Source organism: Trichosurus vulpecula, chromosome 6, assembly GCF_011100635.1.
Source record: "Trichosurus vulpecula isolate mTriVul1 chromosome 6, mTriVul1.pri, whole genome shotgun sequence".
In the NCBI taxonomy this organism is placed as follows: Eukaryota; Metazoa; Chordata; class Mammalia; order Diprotodontia; family Phalangeridae; genus Trichosurus; species Trichosurus vulpecula.
This window is the reverse complement of record NC_050578.1, coordinates 258,289,005-258,315,158: the sequence shown is the minus strand read 5'-3', so window position 1 is coordinate 258,315,158 and position 26,154 is coordinate 258,289,005. Positions and strand designations below refer to the sequence as shown.

The 26,154-nt window shown below is 48.9% G+C and overlaps 1 protein-coding gene across 3 annotated transcripts in view; it reads right to left on the bottom strand.

Annotated features, from left to right (window-relative positions):
- Positions 1-1,474: 1,474 nt before the first annotated feature.
- ATG13 (autophagy related 13) overlaps positions 1,475-26,154 on the bottom strand; it is a 35,836-nt gene continuing 11,156 nt past the window's right edge. For 2 of the 3 annotated variants that reach the window (XM_036763159.1, XM_036763157.1), the window contains exons 2-18: positions 21,990-22,071; positions 20,932-21,012; positions 20,338-20,457; positions 19,426-19,472; positions 18,372-18,512; positions 14,805-14,845; positions 14,233-14,329; positions 13,830-13,928; positions 13,053-13,146; positions 10,325-10,423; positions 9,514-9,624; positions 8,974-9,110; positions 8,070-8,184; positions 7,414-7,491; positions 7,088-7,204; positions 6,150-6,278; positions 1,475-4,303 (exon numbers count right to left, since the gene is read on the bottom strand). In XM_036763159.1, coding sequence (XP_036619054.1) covers positions 4,226-4,303; positions 6,150-6,278; positions 7,088-7,204; positions 7,414-7,491; positions 8,070-8,184; positions 8,974-9,110; positions 9,514-9,624; positions 10,325-10,423; positions 13,053-13,146; positions 13,830-13,928; positions 14,233-14,329; positions 14,805-14,845; positions 18,372-18,512; positions 19,426-19,472; positions 20,338-20,457; positions 20,932-21,012; positions 21,990-22,058 — 1,653 coding nt within the window. In that variant the 5' untranslated portion in view covers positions 22,059-22,071 and the 3' untranslated portion in view covers positions 1,475-4,225. The remainder of the gene's footprint in view (positions 4,304-6,149; positions 6,279-7,087; positions 7,205-7,413; positions 7,492-8,069; positions 8,185-8,973; positions 9,111-9,513; positions 9,625-10,324; positions 10,424-13,052; positions 13,147-13,829; positions 13,929-14,232; positions 14,330-14,804; positions 14,846-18,371; positions 18,513-19,425; positions 19,473-20,337; positions 20,458-20,931; positions 21,013-21,989; positions 22,072-26,154) is intronic. The other variant, XM_036763158.1, reaches the window with a different exon arrangement.

The following is a 26,154-nucleotide window of genomic DNA, read 5'->3' as shown; positions in this document are numbered from 1 at the left end:
TCTCAAGGCTTCTATGGGAAGGGACGGAATGGAAACCTCACCCGTGTGAGCAGCTGCGCTGTCTACACCTGGGTGGAGTCACGAGGAAGGAGAGGGAACCAGTTTTTCCTCTCCCCTTTTGGGGAACTAGGCTCTTGGCTGAGTTTGTTTTGTGGCCAGAATTTTGCAATATTTTATTTGGCAGCCCTGGCTGTAACCAGGAGGTAATGGCAGCCTTTGTCACCGTGTTGACATTTCCTTGCCTAGCCCGGACGCTAGAGGCATCAAGCAATGTTAATATAGCCGTTGTTATGAACGGAGATGGGGAGCCCTGGCAAATTTGCCTACTGCCCACTTGGACTCTGGCATCCAGGTAATAAGAGGGCTGGGCTCCTCTCCCTCACTGCCTCTGAGCAGCCTCAGCCCCTCCGAATGCGGGAGGCCCAAGAAACCCCTCCCCTTGAGTAGAAAGATGAGCTATCCAGACAGAAGTAGATGCAAGGCCTGGAATTGTTGCTGGGGTTGGTTGTTTTTCTGGTTGCCTGAGCAAGCAGGGGCCTCTTCAGTAACAACAGCAGGGCTGAGCGTAGGAAAAAGGGACCACACCCCTTCTGCTAGGCAACATGACCAACTGGCAACCAGGGAGCTAGCTGGGGGTCCTGCCCTCTACCCACTGTGTCTTCAGTGGATTCCAGATCTCAATGCAGCTAACACAATAGCTTCTAATAGCTTCAAAGAGCTTACATTCTGTTTGAGGGAAACAGTGTATACTGCAGGAGGGAGCCCATGAGCTGAGCCTTGAGGGAAGCAAGCTGGGGGTTCTCAGAGGCAGGGGTGGAGTGCCTTCCAAAGAACAGCTTCTGCAGGCCTGTTTGCATGGGCTGTAGGATGTGACTGCCACGATCTTGAACACGAACAGGGTAGGGCCAGCTTCCTCCAACCTGCAGCCTCTCTCTGAGCAAGCTTTGATGGGCCTCCTGTCCTTCTGGGGCTGGAGCACACAAGGGCACAAATGAGCCAAGAGAGGGACTCTGCTTCCCACAAGAACTCATTTGCTTCAGGTTCCAGCTCTCCAGGCAAACACAAGAAGCAGGAGCTGCTCTGTGCTGGCTGGGCAGCCGTTTCCCCAGGGAAGGGCAAGGACTACAGTAAAGTCCACTCTCATGCTTGCTGGCTATGTAGGCCAGCATTGGCAGCTGCTCTTGGGTTAGACCCAGGGCTCAGACAGAAAGCAGGGCTCAGCCCTTTTGGCTTCCTTCTCATCTCTGACGCTACATCCCTTTACACCGTGGTCTAATGTCCACATCGATGACAAGCTCCAGGGCCCCTGGCTTTCTGCTGTGGCTCTTTCTATCCTTTGAGGACTAGGCACTAAGCCTTCAAAACCCACCCATCAGCTGTGTGCCTCTCACAACAGGCAGGGTCTGTCCCGGTCAGAATACCTTCTAGGAATGGAGGGGTTCCTGGCCAAGGGAGAAGGAAGAAAAGGACTTCATTGTGTACAGAAAAATTTTATTGGAAACTTCTCGAGAATATATTTGAAAGTAACAGCTCAATGTTTTCAAACCAGAGAAGGGGTGAAGATGCTCCTGTCCAGGTTGGGCATCTGAATGGCTAGTCACCAGCCAGGTCTGCCCTGGATATGCTGACACCTGCTAGACTGACCTCAGGAAGACATACAGAGCCCAAGAACCCGTCCAGGGCCCGAATCTCTTGGCATCGGGCAAGGCTAACATACTAGGGCTGGAATATGCCACCTGCCATGGGCTTTGTCTGAAGCTACTGCTCAGTACTGGTGAGATTTTAACTCTCAGCTCCTTCAGCCACTGAGCAAACTGGCAAGGAGAACAGCCACTTACTGCCTGCAGAGGGCAGCATCTGTACTGACAGTGCTCCCGGCTAGGATACCACAGCATTTTCATGCGGGGGCCATGGGGAAGCTGGTCAGAGGTGGTGTCTATGGAGCTGACCAACCAAGAGCTGGAAGAAGTCCAGAGATGGGGAAAATGTTTCCAAGGTCCATGTTACCTCCCTCCTTGAACAGCCCTGGGGTCAAATTGGTGTAGCCAACTCATGGACCAATACTTGTAGGGTTGTCCTACACTGAACCAAAACCATTGGATCGACTCTGTGGTTGTGCTCACCTTTGTCCTCTGGATCAAGAATGACTTAGGGCCAAGACTGCCTTGGACTGTACCCTCAAGCCTGGGAGAAACCTAGCCTCTAATGACAGGAGGGTTAAGTGAAATCTACCTGTGAGTTGTCCCCTTCCCATCACCACTGAGGTCACTCCTGTCTTCCTAGTAGCAGACATCATGCACAAAAATCCAGGCCAGCTAGGTGATCAACAGGGCACAGGGCTTAGCTCAAACTGGGGCGGCAGAACATGCAGGTCAGAGCATTTCTGTCACATGCAGCTTACAATGAAAGATTTGAGAAAGCCATCTGTTCCATTTGGCGGCTGCTTCCTCAGGACCTACATGCACCAAGGCCTAGAAGGCTTCATCCACCTTGGAGAATGGCCCATAGTCCCTACATGGAAGGAGTGGAAGTGGGGACAATGTCACACAGGTAACGCCTGGCAGTGAGAGGCAGCCGAATAACAACTAGAAAGGTTGGGTCAACCCCACGCCTGGCTTTGGATCCAACTGGCAAGCAACGGGGCAATGTCTTGTCTTCTAGATTCAGAGGTGGAGGCTGGGAGTGGAAGAAGTGTTCACCCCCTTGTCCCATGACCGATGTTTCAAGCTCAAGTTCCTGGCCCCTTTGGATGGCTCTAGAGGTGGACAGGAGGAAGAAAGTCGTAATCACCCAGGATCAGAGGCCACCAGTAGTAGCAGGAATACCTAGGCCTGTTGGGGAACCCCCTAAGGCAGCCAAAAGCACTTGGGGCCTGGGGCTTTGGGATATGGCACAGCACTGAAGGCCTTGCCTCTCAAAGGCAGAGTCCTCGTGCCTCATCCATTTTAGCACAGCGGCTGCCATTTTGTCATGGAGCTAGCGTGGCATTAGGAAGAAAACTCTGCAATCTCAGCCAGCAAAAAAGAGTTTCTTGGAAGGGGTGGGGAGACCCCCACACTTGCAAGAAGTTGGTGTCTGGGGGGCTCAGTTGAAACACAGCAATTCTGGGAAATGGAGAGTGTTCCCAAGTCCACAGCTATCCCTAGGCCTCTGTCCTCAATGCATCTGATGGAGACGAGAGGTCCCAGGGCCGCTTCTGGCATCTTAAGAGGGCCCTGCTGGGCAGAGGAAAGACCCAGCCTTCCCAGAGCCACAGTTGGGTCAAAATAGTCCACATCAAATGCATTTTAAAAAATAATCTCATTTCTCTTAAAGCAATAAATATTTACTGTTTGATGCTTATCTCTAAGCACAGAGCAGCGACAGGAGAGGAAGGGAAAAGAAAGAGGAGAATCCTGGTCTATGAGGCCCAACGACACAACCCTAACAAAGTAGGAGGCTGAGTTTCTATTTACAACCGTGGGTCAGGAGCAGGGGACAGGTAACCTGACAAGTCGTTCAAGGCAGTCCAACGCAGCCTTGCATAGTGTCATGAAAGCATTTATACTACTTGGGAGACAGACTGCACTGGGCTATTCGGTCAGCCCTCCCAGAACAGAGAGCAGCCAGAAACACACAGCTCTTTTGTCTAGTGGGCAGAGTACTGAGGGATGGCAAAGTAAAATGCCACCTCTGCACCATGTGTGGTACTGCCGCACTGGACTGCCCTCTTGCCTTTCTTGTTCCTGGGACACTGGGGTAGCGGTGGGGTGTCCTCAGCCCTACATAGAGCCACAATACCCAGGGGACAGGTGTGGAAGGTCCATAACTCTACAGGCCAAACTGGATGGTGATGTTCAGCAGGCTGAGCAGGAGGGGCTGAGGTCGGAATGCTCTGCTCTAGGCAGGCGTGGGAAAGACCCTTGGTAGAATATACACTGAGAAGCAGACCCTTGGGGGAGGTGGGGAAGCCCCCTTTTTCACCAGCTGTGCTTAGGTTACAACCCAGAATTCAAATGCTGCAGGGACTGGGCCCTCTTCAATGCTGGCCCCTGGGTTTGACTGGGGCAGGAATGGAGAAGCCCCTTCCCTCTGCCTTCCACCCCCTGGCCTGGATTGAAGCTGAATAAATAACAAATGAGAGAGAGGGAGAGAAGAGAGAGAGAGAGGTGGAATGGTCTCTATCCTCAGGGGTGTCCAAGAAAGGGGCTGCTGCTGCTGCTGGGGGGTGGGGACGATGCCGACTTTATTGCAGGGTCTCCACAAAGGCATCGAACTCTTTGACATTCTTCTCATGCACAGCCAGTTTTTCGGGGAGCGAGTCCTGAAAAGGAAGGGAGAAAGATCAGGGGCGCTCACATCCTGTGGGGTGCTGCAGCCGTCCTGGGTCAGAGCCACCCGGAACCGCCTGGCTCATGCTGACACCAAGGCACAGTCAGCCCTAAGCAGAGACTAAGAGTTTAGGGCGTCATCCTTAACACCCCCCTCCCCCATAGATTATTGTCATAATGCACAATGCTGGGAGGGTGGGCAGGGCAAGAAGAGGAAGGCGAGGAGACTGGAGAAGAGGCAGCCGAGGCCGGCAGAGAACGTCTATTCTCTAAGCTGTAAAACTGCGGAGGCCTCAGAGTCTAGGAGAGGATGACTCGGGGGCCTGCACACTGACCGCCGCCACACAACCACGAGGTCAAAGATGAGGACACAGAACATAACCGGGACACGGGGGGCACTTTCCTAAGAGCTTGGGAAATCGGAGAAGACCATGATAAAAAGGATTAAAGTCCTAAATAATAGAACTGTGAGGAAATGCAAAAGGAGCTGGGCCCCTTTCTTCCCAGAGGAGGCGGCCAAAGGGCAAATGAGCCATTTTTCATGTATGTATGGGGGAAAAAACAGATCCCGACCAGCTGGTCCCTCTCTCCATGGATGACATAATAGGAAGGGGTTTCAGTATCACAAACACTTAGGGCCAGGGAGGGTCTGGGTTGGATTTCCGAGCCAAGCTGAGAACTGGCTATGTCTCAAAGGCTTTATGTGCCAGGCTGCATGGAGGCAGGGGAAGGGCCTAGGTGACTTCCCAGGGTGTTCTATGACACTCGGGTCAGGGTCATGGTTGACACCTCTCCTTAGTTTTTTTTTTTGCGGGGGAGGGGGTGGCGGTGGTAAGAGGAGCCATAGCCTCGCTGTTGTCCAAGGCTCCATCGGGATCTGGGAGGCTCCAAGGTCCTGAGCCTCAAGGCCAGCCTGTGTGACCATCACATTTAGCTTGGCTCCAGCACCAGCACAGCTGTCTTCCCACTGCCCTAGCCATATGGCAAAGCTCCTGATGCTGCTGTCAACCCTGCACTCACTCACTGCCCACTCTAGATCCTGGGCGAGGCCTCCAGGCTCGTGTCACTGAAGGCATGAAGCCCACTGAGGAATGGCCTGTCCACTGTCTAAGGACCAGTGTGTGACGCTCAGAGGGGCTGCCCTATGCACTGCCTGGCTGCAGGCTCTCTAGGCTACTCCGTGAAGCAGACCCATCAATAACGCGGCTCAGAACCCGAGCATGTGCCCATCCAGCTTCTCAATGGGAAACCTTGCTCGTGGGGCTCAGAATCCTCTAAGACACCAGCAAACTATCGCTCCTGGTGAAGGGTCGGACTGCTTTTACTCAGGGCACCAAGACATTCTTTCCGTGGGGGAATCTGGCTGGCTAGGCTTCTTGGAAAGCTGACTGTCTCTGAATTTAGACGGCTAAATGCAAGGAGCTATGACTTAGGGAAAAGGGTAGAGGAACAAAAGCATGTGGCTTTAAGTAGCCCTGAGAGAGGTCATGGGAAAGTGGGAGATGTGTTCCAGAAAGCGAGAGGAGGATGCTGCAACAGAGAAAAAGTTTGGGGAAATGAGACTGTGGCATGGAACAGGTCCTGGTCTTTGTCTCTAACATTTTTTTGGGGGGGGGGGGGCAGAACTCCTGTCAGGCTGGATGGGGGTGTGTGTCTGTGTGTGTCTATCTGTCCCTCTCTCTCTCCACGACCTGCAATTGACTTTCTGTGTGGTCTTGGGTAAGCTGCACAACCTCCTTTGTAGCATGAGGGGACAGTGCTCGCTGACAGACGCTAAGATTTTTCCCAGCTCTAGATTTCTGATTCTTGGGACATTAGGGTAGAGTCAGGTTTTCATACCAGGTCTTCAGCCATGGACTGAGCCCCAATGTCGATGGAGAGGCTGCTCAGCTGGGGGGGATTCTGAAACTCCCGATAGAAGGTCCCTAAATCCATGGGCAGAATGTCATCCTTTGAGAAGGCTGGCTTCTTTAAAAACAAAAGCGAGACGAGCAGATGTCAGACCCTCTCTTGGATCTCAGAGGGAAACAGAGACAACATGTGAGTCCATTTCCTTTCCATGCTCTCACCTCCAGAGCTCACTTGGAAGACTTTTTTCCCTTGAGGCCTCTTCTTAAACTTTTGCTCTTGCTTTCAAAAGAGTTCTTTTCTCTTTTTAACCTTAGTACCATTAGCACAAGCTTAACTAAACTGATGCTAATGGTTAAATTCTCTAAAGATCTGCTTTTACTTCCTTATAGAAAAGAGCCCAAAAACCCATCCTGAGAATGCTTCTTTCTTAATCCTCCAACAAGCAGGCCCGGATCCAAGAAGGAATGGGCCTTGGGAGGGGCTCCCTGGCTCCTCTGATGCTGTGTATCTAGCACCCCAAGTCAGTCCTTGTACTCACTACACATCACTCAGGATGGTGGGGGAGGACCTGTTCCTGTGTTTTCTGGTGGCGCCTCTCACAATGCCTCACGGTGGCATGGAGGTTACTGCAGCAGTCACACAACAGCTGTGACAGAGCCTACACCAAGCTCAAAGGCTTCTGGGACAGAAGCAGTGACAGGCCCCCACTAGAGGACCAGTCTCACAACTTGCCATTGGAGCTGGAGGCAAGGAAAACTTCTGGTCATAATAAACTCCATCCCTGTCTACTCGGTGCATGGTGGCACTGTCCCTGCCAATGGAACCGAGGTTTCTTTGAACCACTTATCAAGCTTTGTGAATTGTGGGACCACTACAGGTTTGTGACAAGAGGTGACAAAAGGCATGAAGGAGTGGCGGCAACTTACAAAGTCAACCATGACAAAGTCATCGTGCGTGTTTCCACTGCTGCCGCCGCTGGACCCATCGGAGTGTAAGCTGCCTTGGAGAGGAGATTCAGTGTCTGGGGAATCAGGAGGATTTACCTGTTCGAGGAACCACAAAGACCTTGTTTTAGTCCCCTGGCTAAAGGCTGCCTTAGCAACCTTGGAACCTCATAATGCCTAGTCAACAGTGCTGGCAACCACAATCCAGGAGTACACTTCCTGGGTGGGCAGTGAAGCCCACAGGAGAGGGAGAGGCACTGCTGGGGCCTATTTTGTCCTACCAGAAGCTTTCTCAGTGGGAAACTCACCATGGGATCATTATCCTCAAGCTCAAAGTTCTTGGGAGCAAACATGGCAAAGGGGATGTCCAAATTGGTCATTGTTACCTGGAAAGGTACAAGAAAAAAGGATCAGTGCCAGCTCTCATCTGACACAGACAGGCCCTTCAGCAAAGGGAAGTAAAGGCAGGAGCCCAGTGGGCCAGTGATCATTCACTCATCCATCCATCCATCCAATCTTCAAAGCCAATGGACTGAGCTTGGGACTGGAAAAGATGCAGGGCAGAGAAGACAGTCCCTGCTGCCCAAGAGTTCACCATGTAGGGTCCTGCATGCCTGGAGCAGAGAACGAGCTGACTGTGGCTGCCCTTCACTCCTCCCCCTTCTTAAATTCAGACAGCAGGGATCCCAGCTAGACTCCGTTATGTCCCCGAGTGCTGAGCACAGTGTCCTGCATGGGGCAGGTGCCTCAGGTCTGCTCTACACTATGCCTGGGAGTGTGTTCCACACGGAACCAAAGGGAGTGAACTTGGGAAACCTTGATTCCCACATGGGGAAGAATGAATGGCACTCTAAGGTGACTAGGGAAGTGAGTGCCTCCAGAACATGAGCCAACCTCTTCCTGCTTTGGGGAGAAGGCTGGAAAGCCAGCAAGCTCCCCCAAAGAGTGGTGCTGGAGGAATCACCTGATCCAGTGAATTGTTGACAAGCGCTCCCACCTTCCGAACCAAGATGGCCTCCAGAACGTCATGGGGGGAGCCTCGGCCTTCACTGCTGTTGGAAACAGTTTCAGTGTCTTCACTGGGGAAAAAAGATAAAGTTAGCTGTGCCTTTATGAACTGCAGTACAGACTCCTGTGCCCCTTCAATATCTGCCTCTTTGTTAAGCTGCCATTACATGCAGGGCAAGTACCCCATGGCAAGCATGCCAGAGACGGGACATAGGCTGGTAACTGTCTTGGTCTCACTGTGTTCTGGACAATGCCCAGTGCTTCTTTTAGAGAACCAAGCCAATTCTTAGGTTGGTTTTCTTCTCTATTGCTATCCCATTGCTGTCCTCATGAAAAGACCCAGGTCCTGGATCTGGGTCTCAAGAGCCAGGCTTATGGATAATTCCAGCAGCCTCTGCCCCAGGCTCCCGTCCTGTCCCTGCATTCAGGTAAGCTAGTCTTTTCAAGAAACCAAGGCAGACAGACACTAAGAAAAGGAACACGGGGCAAGAGAAAAGTACTGGGGAAAGCCTTATTCATTGTAAGGGTTTGACAAGGGAGAAGGGTTAGCTTGCTGCAAATCCACTCTTGATCTGTTAGGAGACAAGGGCCAGGAAAGTCTCCTGTTTCTTGGAACAAAATAAGAAATTCAACCATTTACTTCTTCATAGCTGAACCCATAGCTAGAGGATGGCTGCCTCCCCCAGGTCTCCCACACTGGTCTCAGGGGGCCTGGTCAGGAGCCACTTATGGAGTATTAAGCAAAGGATAGAGTTCCTGTTCATCTGGGCAATTCGTAACCCCAAGAAGGGAAAACTCTAGGCTGGGGTTGCTGAGGGCCTTCCTGAAGAGGTTTGGGACCACACCGTTAGTAAACATACCTGCTGGAAGGAGTGACTATGTAGTGGGCACCATCAGAAGGGGTAAAGGTTGCCATCTTCTCATGGTCGGCCTGGGTGCCATGGGCAGGCTGGCTGGGAGCCAGGGGCACCCCACCTTCCTTCCCTGGAACCATTAACTCCAGGGAGGAACAAATAAAGACCCAATTAGCGATAACAGCATGGGTGGGGGGGAAGCCTTATATCATACTCTACTGGGCATCTGGTTAAGCCTTTCCCCTAGCAATGCTGCCATCCTGTGGGCAGGAACCTCCAGTCCTGCTTCCAGACTGGGCTCAGCTGGAGATAAACAGGCTAGTGACTCCCACAGGGTGAAGGAAATAGCAGCATAGCCAGGAGAAACCTCTTCCCTTCTTGGACTCATCTTACCAGCTCAAGGTTCTTTGGCAGAATGGCCCTTAGGTCTCCGTTAGGGATTGAAATCTATTTGGAGACTCATGATGTCCTTGTGTGGCTAAAGGCTGCCCCCCCTTTCCCCAGCAACAGGGTAAGAAGGTCCTTTCTTCCTGACTTCGGGGATACCTGATGAGGGTGGGCAGCACTCGAGCCAGCAGCAAAGACCACTGGATGGGCCAGCTCAGCTGATCCAACTCCCAGAGCAGCGGGCTGATAGGAAAGGCGGGAGCTGGCGAGCTAAGCGAGAGAAAAACAGACAGGGCAAAGGGAAGGAGTGGGGAGGGGGAGGAGGAGAAAACAGGGCAAGTCCAGCAACGTGAGCAGTAATAAGGAACCACAAAGAAAGCAGAGAAGTTCAGAATCCCAGCCCACCCTCTGGGGGGGATGGGAGAGGGGTTGGAAGAGGGGCCTGATGGACATAAGCTTGGTGGGGTGGGGGGCAAGCCTGGATTTGTGGGTGGACTGGTCTACTCTGAAGGGGTCATATCCAGGGGGACCAGGCTGAAGGGCTCTCTTGAAGCCACTAATATCAGTCAGTGTCTCCAAAGTCCTTCCCTTTTTCCTTCTGTCCTCGGTATGTCTCTGGGACAGAAGCCTGTCTTTTCAGATCTAACCCTCTTTCACCCTGAATATGGAAGGGCTTTTATTGATATTTTAAAAAGGAGAGATTAACAGCCCTGAATTGTTTATTTGGAAACAAGATATAAATAACTCCCTATACTTGTCACATCAATGGAAGGAGGAGGGGCAAATGCAAGGTCCTATTTTGGGTTGACACGGCCCTGGTTACACCCCTTTAAAACCAAACCACCCATTCCAGAATAACAATCCAATAAATCCCAAAGGACATTTGGGACTGCAAAATGGTAGAGAATAATATGTACCTTATTTTTTAAGGTACCATATAATCATTCCCTCTCTTCCCATTTGGACTCACTTGGTGGGAAAAGGCCAGTCCTGCCATGGGGACCCTCAGGGTATCCGTCACCACTGGAGTAGGGGTCTGAAAATGTGCCTTACTAACAGTGAACACACACTAGACACAGACACAGAAGAAACAAGAGAGGAAGAAAACAGAAAAGGACTTGAGAACAAAGTGGAAAAGAGGTGAAGGAGCTAAGCCCTAGAAAGAACAGTAAGAACCCGAGGTGGGTGGGAGTAGACAAGGATACGGCCCATCTGATCATCCAGCAGTTGGGATTCCTGAGACTACCCCCAAAGTGGACACGTTTCTAAGAGCAGAGCACTTATCAAAGCCTAGGAACGAGAAAGAGATATTCTCCTTCCTTTCATCAAAAAGAGACTGGCTAGAAGGGGCCGTGGGGGAGCTGCCTCTGAGTACCACAGTCAGGTCTGGGATTTCCAACCGGGGCAGTCCCCACGCCACATCCTCCACTGCTATTCATCCTAGCTGTGTCTTGGGTGGCCACAAGCTAGGGAAATTTCAAAGCCTTCCAGAAGGCCTTCTCTTAGTCCTCCTTTTTGCCCTCTCTCCTCTGGAGGTTTTGGGGACACCACCCCCCTTTTTCCTTTTCCCCAGGTTCTCCTGCCTAGCAGACCACTCTTTCTCAAGCTGGCTCCCCATCCAGACCGAGCACTCAAACCTTAGGGGTTCCCCAGGGCCCTCTTCTCTTCCTCCCCTAAACCACCTCACAGTGATGTCACCAGCTCCCAAATCTACCATTATTACCTCCTGCTCCACTGATCACCAGCCTCACATCTCCAACCGGATGTCCAATCAACACCTGAAACTCAACATGTCCAAAGCAGAACTCTTCTTCTCTCCCCCTAACTACCTTCCCTATAACTGTGGAGGACAACACCATGCTCCCAGTCCCCTAAGGTACAACCCAGGAGTCCCCTGGACTCCTCCCAAGACCTGTGGATCTCACCTCTACAGCATCTCTCCTCTGACACTGTCCCTGCCCCGGTGCAGGTCCTCGTCCCCTCAGGCCTGGACTACTACTGCTGGGGGGTCTGCTGGCCTCAAGTTTCTCCCCGGTCCAATCCCTCCTCCATTCAGCCACCAAAGTGACTTTCCCAAAGAACATGCCACTCCCCTATTAAATAAACTCCAGTGGCTCCTTATCACCTCTAAGATCAAATAACAATGCTCTCTCTGGCAATCGAAGCCTCTTCCTACCAGTCCAGTCTTCTCACACTTTACTCTCCAACAGAAGCTTTGGTTTCCTGGGCATTTTTTCTGGCCATCCCGTGCCTGAAATGCTCTCCTTCTCCTGCTCAGACTACTGACCTTCCTGGCTTCTGTTAAATCCCAAATAAAACCCCACATTCTACAGGAAGCCTTCCCCCACCCCTTTTAACTCCAGTGCCTCCCCTCTGTTAATTATTTCCTATTTATCCTGTATATAGCTTGCTCTGTATATATCTGTTTGTTAGACTGTTAGACTGTAAGCTTCTTGAGGGCAAGGCCTGTCTTTTTTCCTTTTTCTGTAACCCCATGGTGTCTGGCACATAGCAGGCACTTAGGAAATAAATAAACATCAACGGACTGAAGAATTCCAACAACAACAACAACAAGGGATGAGGATTCTTCCTGGTCTGGCTTTAAAACAAAGCGCCTCAATTCAACGGGCCAATCACCGCCCCTGGCTGAGAAGCTAATGCCTCGTTCTGCGCAGCAAGAAGCAGAGGCGGGGCCGCGGCATCGGGGGTGGGGCTCACGGGCCCACAGTTATTGGGAAGGGAGTACACAGAAACTCGACTCTCCGGTCAGGGAGGGCACTGCCTCCCCCTCTTTCGCCTGTCAGCTCTACAACCAGAGCCAAACCTCTTGCGACAGGCCCGCACAATTTCATTTCTTCGAATCCAATTTATGGAAGGCTTAGATGCCCTCGTCTTTCTGTGTGGAATGGAACGAGCACCAAACTGGTTTTTCGGAGCTAGGCCACACCCCGTCAAGTACTACCTAAAATGCCAACTGTTTTAAACTTTGGAGAACCCCCCTGCCCCAAGCCCTCCAATTTCAGCCTCTCTGCCTTAAACAGATTAAGAGAGACAGGATGCTCCATAATGTCTATCACCCCCTACCCGTGTCCATGTTTGGGCTGGCCTGATGAGAAGCCTCCAGTAGTGCTGGGTCACCTCAAGTGTAAAACAGGGACACCCTGGAATTAGGGGGTGCGGAATGAGGAACAAGATTTAGGTAAGGTTGTGTTGGGAGGCCACGAACAGCCATTCCTCAATGGCACAGCAGTGAATGTTGCAGCTCATTACCCAAGCCCCTGGGCAGAAACAGGCAAAATGCTCTCCTGAGCAAGACTGCTGAAAATGCTGAAAACACCGCCCTAGGGAGCCTGCCTTCATTGGCTTGGCACCTGACGCTAAATGATCTCAGGTAGAAAAGAAGCTCCACATAGGATGCTGACAGGCAGCCCAAGCCCTGGGTCTGCTCCTGTTTCTAGGGATTTGTCTCCAGTCAACTGGGGTCTTCTAGGAAACCACGGCCCAACTCAGGAGACTGGCCCTCCTTGGGGTGACCCTGACCTTCCCTGACATCTGAGGCCCACGGAATCTGCAGGGAATATTCACGCTTCACCCTGAAGCCCCATCACATGGCTCAGCTCCCCACTCCTGCACCCCAGCCACAGGGCAGCCGCTTGGTCAACTCTCAAGGGATCCTCAAACCTCCCCTTTCCTCCTACCTGGGATGGAGGGGAGGTTGAGAAAGAGGTGGTGCAGACTTCCTGAGAGTCCTCCACAGACGGGTATGCCACCCCGGCATCCTCACCAGCCGTCCTACAGGGAGAGAAAAGAGAATGTTTCAAGGCAGCAGTGGACAGCCTCAGGAAGAACAAAAACAAGCAGGTAAAGAATCAGGGTCAAAAAGAGAAAGACAAATGTGTAGAAATGCCTCATTGTCAGAGTGTTTCTAAGGCTATCAAAAGAGGCGAGCGAAATAATGCCGATCATCACAAACAGGGGAAGAGGACAGCAGCAGCCCAGACATTTGTCCTTGGCTTTCTTCTAGCTGACTTCCTTATCCCACTGCTCTCAAAGGGTCTCTCCCCATCCCTCATCAGTGCCACAAAAGGACCATGGGCAGGGTGTCCTTGTCTGCGTGAGCTGTCACTAAGAGAAATCCAAAGAAGCAACCTCAAATACTCAGAGGCACAAGCAGTGGCGCTCTGGGTGACACACCTTCCAATTCCTAAAAACCCCTTCCACTTTGTGGGACCTCACTGCCCCTGGCAGAACTAGCTAGTGCCAGCTAAGCCTCTGAATACCACTCTCTGACTAAGGAAGCTGCTTAGCATGAGCCACAGAGCACTTGGCTACCAGGATAATCCAAAGCCACACTGGTACCCAAGTGTCCAGAGAGCCAGTCCTACCTGGGGTGGGGCCTAACAGTTGTGCTGCTCACCTTCAGGGGCTTGTCTGGCCTTCCAAGCTGGGCCTTTAGTGCCTTCCTATTTCCTCACCTGTAGTTGCAGGGGTGCATGGGCGAGGAGCTGGGGTAGGGACGGTCCACAAAATGATCAATGACAATCCCCATGATAGGTGGGGTCCTCTCAAACTGCCTGCAAGGCAACAAGCAGATTGGTTTTTGTTAGTGTACCTTCCTGGCCCTCCCCCTGGCATCTGCTAGTAGGGTCCACAAGGGTCCTAGACCCGGCAACTTTTACAAATCCTCCACCAAATCGGAGCTCCTGGACCAACAGGCTCTGGGTCACTGAGCTACTCCACTCAGGGCATTTTTACTCTGTCTCCTTCATAGATCTTAAGCTTACTCTGGGGATGTATTACAGAGGAAGAGCAGAGCTGGTATGGAGGCTTGCTTCTCAAGGCTCAAGAAAAGGGATGATGCTCCTGGCTCCTGCTCACCTGGTAGACATGAAGGCGAGGTTAATTCTGTAGGCACAGGACAGAGTGATAGTGCCCACAGGGGTGCCTACTGTGCCAACTCGGACTGTCTGGAAACCTAGAAGAGAAGCAAGGTTAGCCTTTCTGACTCCATTCAGGCCCCTCAAGTCCTGGCCTTTCCCTCAATCAAGGCTTCTTTCCCATCTCTTTGTAACGTTTATTCATAGAGACGAACGAACACACACACACACACACACACACACACACACACAAGATCAACGTAGCCCTAGGCCCCTGCTTTCTTTCATAGGCGACAAATAGTCAAGAACAAGGAATTTTCATGTTGCAAGGACACTGGCTTTAAGGAGGAAGGACAGGTACAAGTTGAGGAGTCTAAGAAATATCCTGTGACCATGTCCGCATAGCATTCTGTGTTACAGACGTGATGGGCCCCAGAAATTGCCCTGCTAGAAAGGAGAACATTCAGAAGTCAACCTAACTGAGCTGGGACCCGTGGCTGGCACATTCGTAAGCAGAAGCACCCCCCGGAGTGAAAGGGGCCCAACATGTACACTGTGCAGACTGAACAGTACCTTCTCCTAAGCCATTCAATTGGACTTCTCCAAAGTATATCCTGTGGGAAAGAGACAAAGGAATGCTGCATGAATCTGGATTTATTTTTGGCCTGCGGTAAGTAGAACAACAGGTTCAGAGTTGGTTTGCTCAGACTCAGTGGAGGGTGTCGTGAGGGCCGCAGCTAAACTCCTAGTCTTAGCAATCCAAGGAGAAGCAGGTCTTCAAGACAATACTGCTAAGCCTCGTACCTCCTCGGGCTGACATCCATCCACCCAGTATCTGTCTTGCACACACATCGTTCTGGAGCCTTGAAGGCAGGGACTGTATCACCTTTCCTTGTATCCCCAGCACTTAGCACAGTGTATGATGCGAACTCACCCAATTCTTAGTCATGAAATAATTGCAACCCTGAAGAAAGATTAAGAATTCATGGGTTCTTTCCTTTCTCCAGCATAAACTCTCAGTCACGTACTGCCCACAGAACCCAAAACACCTAGGCCTCCCAGACAGTTAAGATTCTCCTCCAAGATCCGAGCTGGAGTTGCTGAGAGACACCATTCACACTCTGCTCCCCTTAAAAACAAGACAAGCTTGTAACTGGGAAACTAGATTTTCCAATCCAATGAAATTTCTGTCTGGAAGAATTAGCTTTAAAAAAATCTAGTAAGAACCTCTTTGATTCTGTTAATCTTGGGAAGCCGACATTAGTGAAAATTCCGAGTCACAGGACATTTCAAAAGAAATCATTTTTAATTACTTTCAAGGACACAAAGCAACAAGACAAATATTCATCAAGAGGCACCAGGTTGTGGGTCTACCTCCCTCACTGCAATGAAGAATCTATTCTCTTCTATCCATTAAGCATCTCTCCCTACAATCGTGTTCCTATCTGCATTAACTCAGCAAAGCCTTTTTTCCATTAAGAGTGCAGAGATAAATTTGAGCATAGTTCTGATTAAAAATTTTAGAAGGATCCAAATTAGCAAGCAGATAACATTGGAGGAAAACCTGGAGGTGTTCTGGTCCATCAGAATAAATGGCGTGTGTCTGCAGGCAACTGGCAGATACTCTTACAGACTGCCCAGGCACTATTTTTAAAGAATTCATCAGGATCCCCCCAATTTCCAATTATTTGCCACCACAAAAAATATCTGAAATTCGAGGGGATGTCCATCAACTGGGGAATGACTGAACAAGCGATGGTATAGGACTGTGATGGAATACTATTGTGCTGTAAGAAATGACGAGCAGGATGCTCTCAGAAAAACCTGGACTAACATGAACTGATACAAAGTGAAGTGAGCAGAACCAAAAGAACATTACATACAGTAACAGCAATACTGTATGAGAATTAACTGTCAATGACTTAGCTATTCTCAGCAATACAATGATCTAAGACAATTACAAAGGACTTATGATGAAAAATGTTGTCCACCTCCAGCAAGAGAGCTGATGGAGTCTGAATGTAGATTGGAGCAAACTTTTGAAACTTTATTTTCCCTGTGGTGTTTTCTTTTATAACATCACTAATATGGAAATATGTTTTGCATGACTGCACATGTATAACCTATATCAAATTGCCCACCTTCTCAGGGAGGAGGGAAGGGAAGGAGGGAGAGAATTTAGAACTCTAAATTTAAAAAAGCAAATGTTAAAAAATTTTTACATGTAATTGGAAAAAAAAATTTTGGGGGGTGGGGAGAAAAACAAAAAATTCATAGGGCTCAGACTCTCCAAAAGATTTAAAGAAAAAAAGGGAAAGGAACAGCTCAAAGAATTATAGATGAGCCACCCCAGGTTAAATAAAATGTGAGAATAAGTCAGAAATACCCAGGACTGCTAAAGGGCCTAAAAATCAGGCCACATAAGGATTAGCTGAAAGAGCTAGGGATGTTTAACCAGGAAAAAAAAAGACCTGGTAGGGAAAGGAGAGGGATATAAGCAGTCTTAAGGTATTTGAAGGGCTTGTGGAATAAGTATTAACATTGCTGTGCTTGGCCCCAGAAAGAATGCTACCAGCACTGGCTAAGGATGAAGGCTGTCCTTGGGGTGTAGAAGCTTATCTCATGCGAGGGCTCTTGCCAAAGGCTACAGGAAGCCCACCAGCCTGGGATGCTGTAGAAAATATTACTGTTACCAGCACTGGCTATACGAATAGATGCCCTCTGAGGTTCTGTGAAGTTAGCAAACTCTTCTGAAGAGGGAGAGAAAACTGCTCATGTTTGACACCTCTGGTCTAAATCAGCTGTTTTCAAGTTGTCTCCAATGGGGAATCTCTGGTGGTTCCGAGAAAACTATCATTTATTTAGGATAAAAATGGAGGCAGGAAATGTTTGCTGCAAATCACTGGATGCTGACTGGGGAGTGGCTGACCAAACTGTGGTCTATGAGTATAATGGAATATTTCTGTGCTATAAGAAATGAGGAATACGGAGAAACCTGGAAGACTGAACTGATGCAAAGAGAAGTGAGCAGAATCAAGAAAACAACACACACAATGACTATTATAATGGAAATCTAAAGAACACCACCATCATGACAGAAACAAAATGCACTAAAATGATCACGGCCAAGCCTGCCTCCAGAGAAGGCTGCTCACTCCCTATATACCTCTTGGCAGAGGGGGACTGTGAGGACAGAACATCACATATAATGGCAGCTTCTCAATATGTTGCTTAGTTTTGCTGAACTTATTTTTTTCTTTTTAAAAATTCTCTGGCTCTCTGGGGGGGGGGGGGGGGGGGGGGGCGGTGTGCAGTGAGAGGAGGGAAACAATGGGAAATGCAGGTGACACAAAAACAAAAGACGTCAATGAAAACTCGTTCTTTTAAAAAATGGAGGCAAGAGGGTGGCCAAGATGACCTTTTATAGTTCACAGAGGTATTCATTTGTTAGTATGAACCTAAAAGGTCATCCACATGGCTCCAGCCTATAATGGTGATGCTGTACAGTAGCAAATGCTCTGAATTTTGAGTCACATCAGGGCTTGAGTCTGGCCTCTGACACTCCCTAGCAGAGTGGCCAAGGGCCCCTTCCTGAATGTAACTTTCCTCATCTTTAAATTAGGAACAATATTACTTGCTATACATCTCCCTCCCATGTGGGAAGGGTATGAGTAAAGAGCTTTGTAAAGTATGAAACAGGAAAGAAATGTGAGTGAATGAAAAAGCACTTACTGTGTGCCCAACATAGAGATAAGTAGGATACCATTAAGAAAGTAGTTCATATGCCCAAGGATCTTCCACTATAATGAGGAAAATGAATATGCCCAGGAGCATGGGGGCCAGAGGGGGGCCCTTTGAGGCAGAAAGTTACACGGTGTCAAGTGGGACCACAGAGGAGCAGGCTACCCAGAAACACTAGCACAGAGGGGTCTGATTATGGTTCCAGAACCAAAGTGGGCCTGGGGGAGGAAGGGGCAGGAGCACCATGACCTCCTATTACTGCTGCATGAGCCAGAAGACACAAGCTGGTCTGTGATAAGTCCAGCTGAACCAGAGGCTCATGGGCAAGGACAGTCAGGTGACCACATTACCACTACAACAAGTGTGGAAAGACCTCACGAACTACTGGACCCCCTTTACCTGTAGAGTATGACATATTCACGACCCTGTTTCCTGGAGAGTTGGTAGGCTGGTGTCACTCTAGTGATGGCGAGCAGAGACTTCAGCAGTAATGACAGCCTATTGTACACAGTGTAGGAAACTTTAATTTCTTTGTCGCACCTGGACAGGAACATTGAGAAGGTGTTAGTATGTTCCCATTATAACCAGGAGAAAGTTGGCACTGGAAGGAGATTTGTTAAACAGCTGAGAGTGGGGGTGGGGGTGGCGAGATGGACTTGGGAATGTTCCTAAGAAATGGAAAACAGAACCTGTTCCTGAGTTCACCTGACCCACCTCTGCCTCCTCTCAGCGCCATCTCATTCTACCCTGCCATCCAAGCTGATCTGAAGGTGCTTCCTCGAACTCACCCACTAATTCTGAAGCAGCGATTCCTAAGTTTAACTGTACAGAATAGAGATGTAAACCTCATCACTACTTCTGTTGCACTGAGAGGGATGTCAGAGCTGCCTGGAATGAACAGGCAATCTGCAGGAGACCAGCTTGCTTGCGGGCACCTCGATGTGATGACGGTTTTCCATTATAAAATAAACCCATATATAAATCATATATATTGATGAAATTGGTTTATACTTAATATTTCTTTAATTTCTCTGTACTTTTTTTCTTTAAAGTTTTAGGTAGGAACTTGGCTGGCCAACTTCTAAAGGACAAAAAAAAAAGAGAAAAATCCTAGGACCTCACACACCCTTTAAGGGCAGAGTCATATGGAAATCTTAGAGGTTTGTCACTGTCACATAAAGAACAAACAAAAGTGTTCAGAATAAGAGCCCACAAGGATTTCATTGGAATATTACCTGTTCTCTGGGGAAAACAAAATATGCCCACCCCCACCCCACTGCCTTCTGTTTTGCTTCCTTTTCTGTGGAAAGGAAGTCTCCCTAACAGGGTCCTCCCTTGGCAAATCCTGTCTCCATCTAGCCTGGCATCCGCTGGGCTACAGCCTTGGATCTCTGTTCAGTACAGCGTGCTCCCTCACATAACCCCCAAGAGGCCTGAATCAGGAAAGACTTACTTTTCATTCATTTCAAGACACCAAATTTCTAGTTCCATGGAATCTCCCTGTAAATGATGAGTGAAAAATGTCAACCACTTTTCCAGTCACCTGAAGAACTATGCAACTAACTGCAGAGACTCCCACACAGACACACACACACACACTTTCTCTCCCCACCCCTGGACGGCTGATCTAGAAATAAGAGTTGGACCCAATGGGTATGAAAGAGAAGTGGGTAAAGCCTGCAGTGTCAGCCCTGCGATCCCACTAATGTCAAGTGCTGTGTTTGCCACTAAGTGAGTAGGAGAGTCACATCAATCTAAACATAAGTAAAGCTTTTCTTTTAAGGGATACCACTGAGAAACAAGGACAGGAATGCTCGGGTTTAGGAGTGAGCCTGGATCAGGCAAGTGTGTGGAAGGCCAGCACTAACTCTAGATGAAGTGCAAACTTCTCGTGCCCTCGTTTTAAAAGGCGGGAGCTTTCTTAATGAGCGAAAAGGTGCCTGGTTACTGGGCATTCTCTCAGGATCCAAGATGAGAGCTTTGTCCTGAGGTCCTTCCTGGCTGAACACAGCTTTTTCCCGTTTCCCCGGAGGGGAGACACAACGATATTAATGACAATGGGAACAACGAGGGAGGACAGTAATGGAGATGATAGTGTCATATGGTGCTTTAAGGGTGGACACATGATCATGTCTGATGTGTGAGGGAGAGGCCATTTACAGGTAACCCTGCTAGTCAAGTGTCTGATGTAAAGTCAGGTCCTCCTCCTTCCAAGTGCTGCGCTTGGCCATCTGCTGCCCTACTCAACTATGGGTCCCTCAGGATGAAGACTGGGCCACACCCCACGGATTCAGTCACTGCACACAAGACAAGAAGCCCTGGTTTCTTTCAGACCCAAGCACCCCAAGTTCAGTTGCCTTGTTACCTCTGAAGTCTTGAGTGAGATTTCCACGCACATCGACCTCCCCACGGCGGGAAGCTGCCCCGCCAGGGCTTTCTTGGCCTCATGTGTGACCTCTGGGATATCCTTGATGGCCAAGTTGAACTGCAAAAAGAACAGGATCATTTTTCTTGTAAAACCCCTGGGGATGCTTGCCCGAAGGAGCATTACAGGCGTGTCAAAGAAGCTTCACCGCAAAGGAGGCCTTGCTATTGTTAGAGAGAAGACATTTCCACCTGCAGTGAGTGGGAGCCCTCACTAACACCCCCTTCTTCACATACGAGTATTTACGATGGAGCTCCAAATATGCAACTGGACAAGCCAGGGTGTGAACCATCTTTAAGCCCAACACATGGCTCTCCTCTTCGGAAGTTCCTTTGCCTTGGGCTGCAAGAAGCCAAGAACCAAACCGAGGACTAGAACACAAGAGTGAAGAGCAGGCTGTGCTTTGTTCGGTCAGCGGCCCCAAATCCTGGCTTATTAAACCACAAAGCATCTGTACTGTTCCCAATACTTTCAATTTACTTTTTGTGGAAAGAGAGAACATATAATCTCACACACACAAAAAAGGCTTTTTACCCAGTCAGATCCTGTTGGGGAAGATGACGAGCGAGTACAAATCTTTTCTCCCAAACGTGCCTGGACTATCACTTGGACCGTCTGCAGAGACAAATAAAAACCCCAAAGGTGGGTTCTTAAGAGGTGTATGATTTTAAAGGACTTTACACAGCAATCTGGCTCCTGATAAACACTGAGGTGTTTGTAGAATAGGCTATCAATGCAACCAGACTATTCTACAGTTACTAGAGGGATTGATGGAGCTTAGAAGGCCCAAAGACAGAAGGGGAGAGAACGCCAACCTGTCCACCCTCTTGGAGGCCTGAAGCCAGCCAGTGGAAATGCCTGCAGTTTTCCAATATGGACTAAGTGATGATCTCACACGGCAGAAGGAAAGCTGAATATGGTGGCTATGGTTTCCCCAAGAATACAAGCCCAATTGTGGATGTGAATACACACTGCCATTAACTCACACAGGCTTAAACCAGAAAGTGCTACCCAGTCACACGGGTGTAACCAGATGGCAAAAGGCTCCCAAACTATTTCGGAACCAGATTTTATGTTTGGATTGGTTGAGCACAGCAATAGTGAGGGAACTTCATATAAGAGTTAGGAAAACACACTTTGCACAGCTTTCAACATTTAGTTTAAAAAGCCCCATTGGCCAGGAATGTCAGGGGGAGTAGATGCTTAAGGGAAGATGCCTAAAGATGTTCATGGTTACTACTCAACACTTATGTTCCCTCCCACCCCATGGGAACACACTGTGCCAAGAAATGGGGCTTTACAGCCTGACATTTCTGCTGACAAATGGCCTTGTGGTCTGCCCCCATCCCTGGCCCTGGCCCCCACTGGAGCAAGTAACTGTGGAATCCTGGAAGCTACTTCCTAGCTCCAGCCCCTCCACCACCTCCAGGCCTTCACAGTTTGGTTTACAAGACACAGAACTTACACCGGTTACCCCCTAAAATGGATGAACTGCACACTGTCATGCATGGTACATTTCAAAAGAGTGGGAGAAGCATGGAAGTTATTTCTGACAGTTCTAGGGACAAATGAATAAAGAACATATTACCCACCTTCAGGGCAAAAAATTTGATGAACTTGTCCAGGTCCTTCCTGTCCTGGGAACTGAGATCAGCGTCCATTGCATACACAAATCTGAAACAGATAACACCATGCAGCATGACACCAATATCTGGACGTCGGCTCTAAGGAAGCTGCTCTATACTCAGTATCTGTACAGGAAAGCGGAAGGCTGGAAATGGAGGTCTTTAGTTAACTAACAAGGGCAAAAGAGGAAAAATGCAAGCAAAAATCCCCTTTGGGGAGTAATAAAGCTGCCCTTCAGACAGTGTTTTCTTGATAATCTTTTTTGGCAAGGCTATCCCTGTCAAGGCGCCTTCCCTACAACAGAGCCCACTTGGGTCAAAGAAGTGCAGCTAAGCGAAAGAAACCACCACAGTGGCCACGCCTGCCACGTCACGGCCAAGTCCGGATCCACCAGTCATTCTCTCTGACATAAATACAAAAGAATTAGCGATCACCTAACACGTGGACTTGGTGCACACAGGAAAAGACGGTCTGTTATTCTCTTCTTGCTGACAAAGGCAAAGCATTAAGATTTGCTAGAAATACAGAAAACATGATATATCATGCCATGTGTTGAGTGAGCATAAGCTTCTGGGGGATCAAACATTCTTCTGGGTTAGAAGTCCAATAAGAAATCTCTTGTGGCCTTCCTCCCAAGACCTGTACTGACTGTGTGCAGCTGTAGGGGCATGATGGGTGAGGTCTGGGGCAAACAGCTCGGCCAACTAGAGAAGGGTTTCCAAACTTCTGAAAGAGGAAATCTAGATGTGTTCAATGGGAAGGTTGGGGCCACACACAATAAACATAATCAGGGACTGTAACCAAAACAAGGGTGCTAGGTTCCCAGACAAGAGAATAGTGACAGTGCTCTCTGTGCTGTGTGTATATGAGCCTTTGTAGAGACTGGTTAGATTCAGTCCTACTCACTGAAGACTTGTATCAGGGATATCAGAAATGGCAGCCTTTGGACGTTTCTGCTTGGGACAAGTCATCTATACCCACATGCATGTGCACATATACAGAGTTGCAATGGGGTGTAGGACAAAGTGTTACTGACTTGAAGCAGAGGTCTGGGGGTCTGGGTTCAAATTCTGACTCTGGCAGCAGTCAGTGGCAGCCTCAGAAAGATTACTTAATCTTTCTCAGCTTTAGCTGCCTGTTCAGTAAAATGGAGACATTTGCACTTGACAGGTGGTAGGTAGCACACTGAGGGGGAAGCACCTTGTACATTAATAGTGCACTAAAAACTCAAAGTCTCCTTATTTACACGGACAGATGTCTATATTGTGTGCATGAGGACAGAGTGTCTTAAAACAAAGAGATGAGGAAGGCAGATTCCATGTCACCCACTGTGATGCTGGGAGAGACTAAGCATTGATTTTCAAGGGATCCCAGGGAAAGTTATCTTCTCCCAAAATACTGATGAGTTTCATTTACAGAATGAATAGAAGTTAAGAAGCTGTGAGTTCCACACATCCCATTAAATTACATTCGCTAGGGGACCTAGAATCTGTGCAGAAGCCTCAAGGCCTGGCTGGAAAGCAACCTCCGCTGCCCCCAATGCCTGGCAGGCACAAAATTTATTAGACAGTCTTTACTACAAACAGCACCTCCACCAACTCACACCTGCCCAGTGCCTGGCACCCAAAAGGCGGCCAAAGAATTTTACAAGCTCGTGCTCACACATTCTCCCACGGAGAGAAATCATTTAATGCAATATTCAAATGTGGCAATTGTTCAAAAGCTGGAAGCTATGTTCTATAATGGGAAATAAAGATGAGCCTGGTAGCTAATTGAAACTACAAGGAAAAATTTAGATGGGAAAAATGTAATGGTCTGAGATAAAACCGTACTGCAATACCAAGGGGTTTCTTAATTAAAATCACATAGGATTTAGAGAAATGTTACGATGTATAAGACCCTCTGCTAAGAGGACCCACACAGCAGAATAGTCAGGTCTCTACCCTCAAGGACCTGATAACCTGGGTAGAAGAGAAAAGACCACAGACAAATAATCACACGAAGTGAGCAATTGCTTATTGCTAAGGTAATCAAAGAAGATGATGCAACCCTTAGTTTTGCCTTGAAATAGCAATAGACTATCAATAGGTAGCTAGCAGAGAGCAAGGCCTGGAGTCAGGGAGACCTGAATCCAGATCTGGCCTCAGACACTCACTAGCTGTGTGATGCTGGACAAATCCAGAATATAGGGTGCTGTCTATGTAAAAGAGCAGAAGCAGAACTCTGAAGAGGTGGCCAGGAGCTGAAGCCCTTTCACAAACATTTCAGTGGGCAAGAAGAAGCCATGAAAATGTTTGAAAAGCAGAGTGAGGTGATCAGAAGGATGCTATAGGAAGGTTCATTGAGTGACAGGGTCTAGGATGGATGAGAAGGGGGAATTTGGAGGCAAGAAAACTAGTGAGGGCTACTGGGATCATCCAAGAGGTAACAAAGACCCGAATAAGTTCAGAACTCATAGGGCTCACTCAGAGCTGGGAAGGCAGAGCAGACAGACCATCTGGTCCAACAAAGGTCACACGTGCAATTAAGTGGTAAGAGTTCACTACACATCCAGAGCGACAGCCACCAAAAGAACAGGAATGGATACAAGAGACCTTTCCAAGCCCAAATCATCACCTAGGGAGAGGGAAATGAAGGATGTCACAGAGGGGCAGGGTTTTCGGGCTGGGTGATCAGGTTGGTAAAAGGATCACAAAGAAGTTAAGGTGAAGAACTAATTTGTCTGAAGGAGAGATGAGGAATGCAGTTTCAAACACAGCCAGTGAGGTGCTGGCAGGAAATCCAGGGGAAAATGTCAACGAGGCAGTCAGAAACGAAGGAATGAAATTTAGGAGTAGAGATAGACTGAGGAGTCATGTGTGTTGAGGTTACATCTAGGGCAACGGGAGGAGATTAAATCACCACGAGAAAACCAGTGAAAACGGGACAGCAGGTAGATTCCTTGAGGAATCCCCCAACAACACGAGGGAGGAGGGAAGCAGTGGAGCTAGCAAAGGGGAGAAGAAGGCAGTGATCCAGAGTTAGAGGTTAGAGAGGCACAGGAGGAGGGTTTCTGGAAGATGAAAACTGAGACAAGGCTATGAAATCAGGAGGTGACTGAGCTCAGAGCAGTTAAGTGACTGGTTGGCTGGTGAGGAATCAAGGATTACCAAGCAGAGGTCATAGGAATGTTTCGATAGTGGGACAGTGGGATAGTGGGATAGTGGGTGGCTGGTCAAAACTGCCTATCCCTTATCTTTTCAGCTTTCTCCATGGGTTTGGAAACACCTAAAATGGAGAGGCCTCACTTAATACTCCTCAGTGAAGTGGGAAACAGAGGAAAGAGAATTTCTGCAGGGCTTCAGCCTTTTCCCAGTGGCCTCTCGCGGAGGCTGCCACCAGTTCCCACTATGACCAGTGAAAGCCTCGATATGCCCCTATTTCAGGTGGCCCCAATCACGCTTTGCCCGATTCCTACTCCCCAGCCATCTTACCAACTTCCCTGCACCCCCATCAATTGTGCCCCAGAAAAAGGAAGGCATTTCAATGTAATCTTCTATAGCTCCCACCTGCCACTCCAAACAAAGTACCCCCTTCTTCACTCACTTCATCACTCTTCTCTATGCCTCATCTTCTACTAGCATTTAAGCTCCTGGAAGACTGAGACTGTCTTCACTTTTGTTTTTGTATCTACTGGCCTAACAGATGCTTATCCTTCATTCAAAGATAAAGCATCCAGTTTTGAACAGGGGTGAGGATCCTTTTATTAAGGGGATTTGTTTGGTGAAGTTCGGATTCAGTCAAAGGGCCACACTTGAGGATCTGGAGGGCCTCCCAGCCTCAGGCTCCCTACCCTCGGTTTAGGACATACTGACCTCCCCTGGGGCAAAGGAAGGAGCAGTATGGTGGGAGGAAAGCATTCTATCAAAACTGAGGGAGTTATCTGCCTAACTAGGCCAAAGCCCTTCAGGGAAAGATCTTTCCCAAGGTGACCTCATCCTTCAGGCTTAATAACTAACTATAGTTGCACACACTTTAAGTTACATCGAGTCACAGGCACCATCTATAATCGGAGGTATTTGCCTTAGTTGAGAGCTCTGATGGTAAGAATACACTTCCTCCCTCTAAAATAAGATGGGCAAAGCCCTGTCT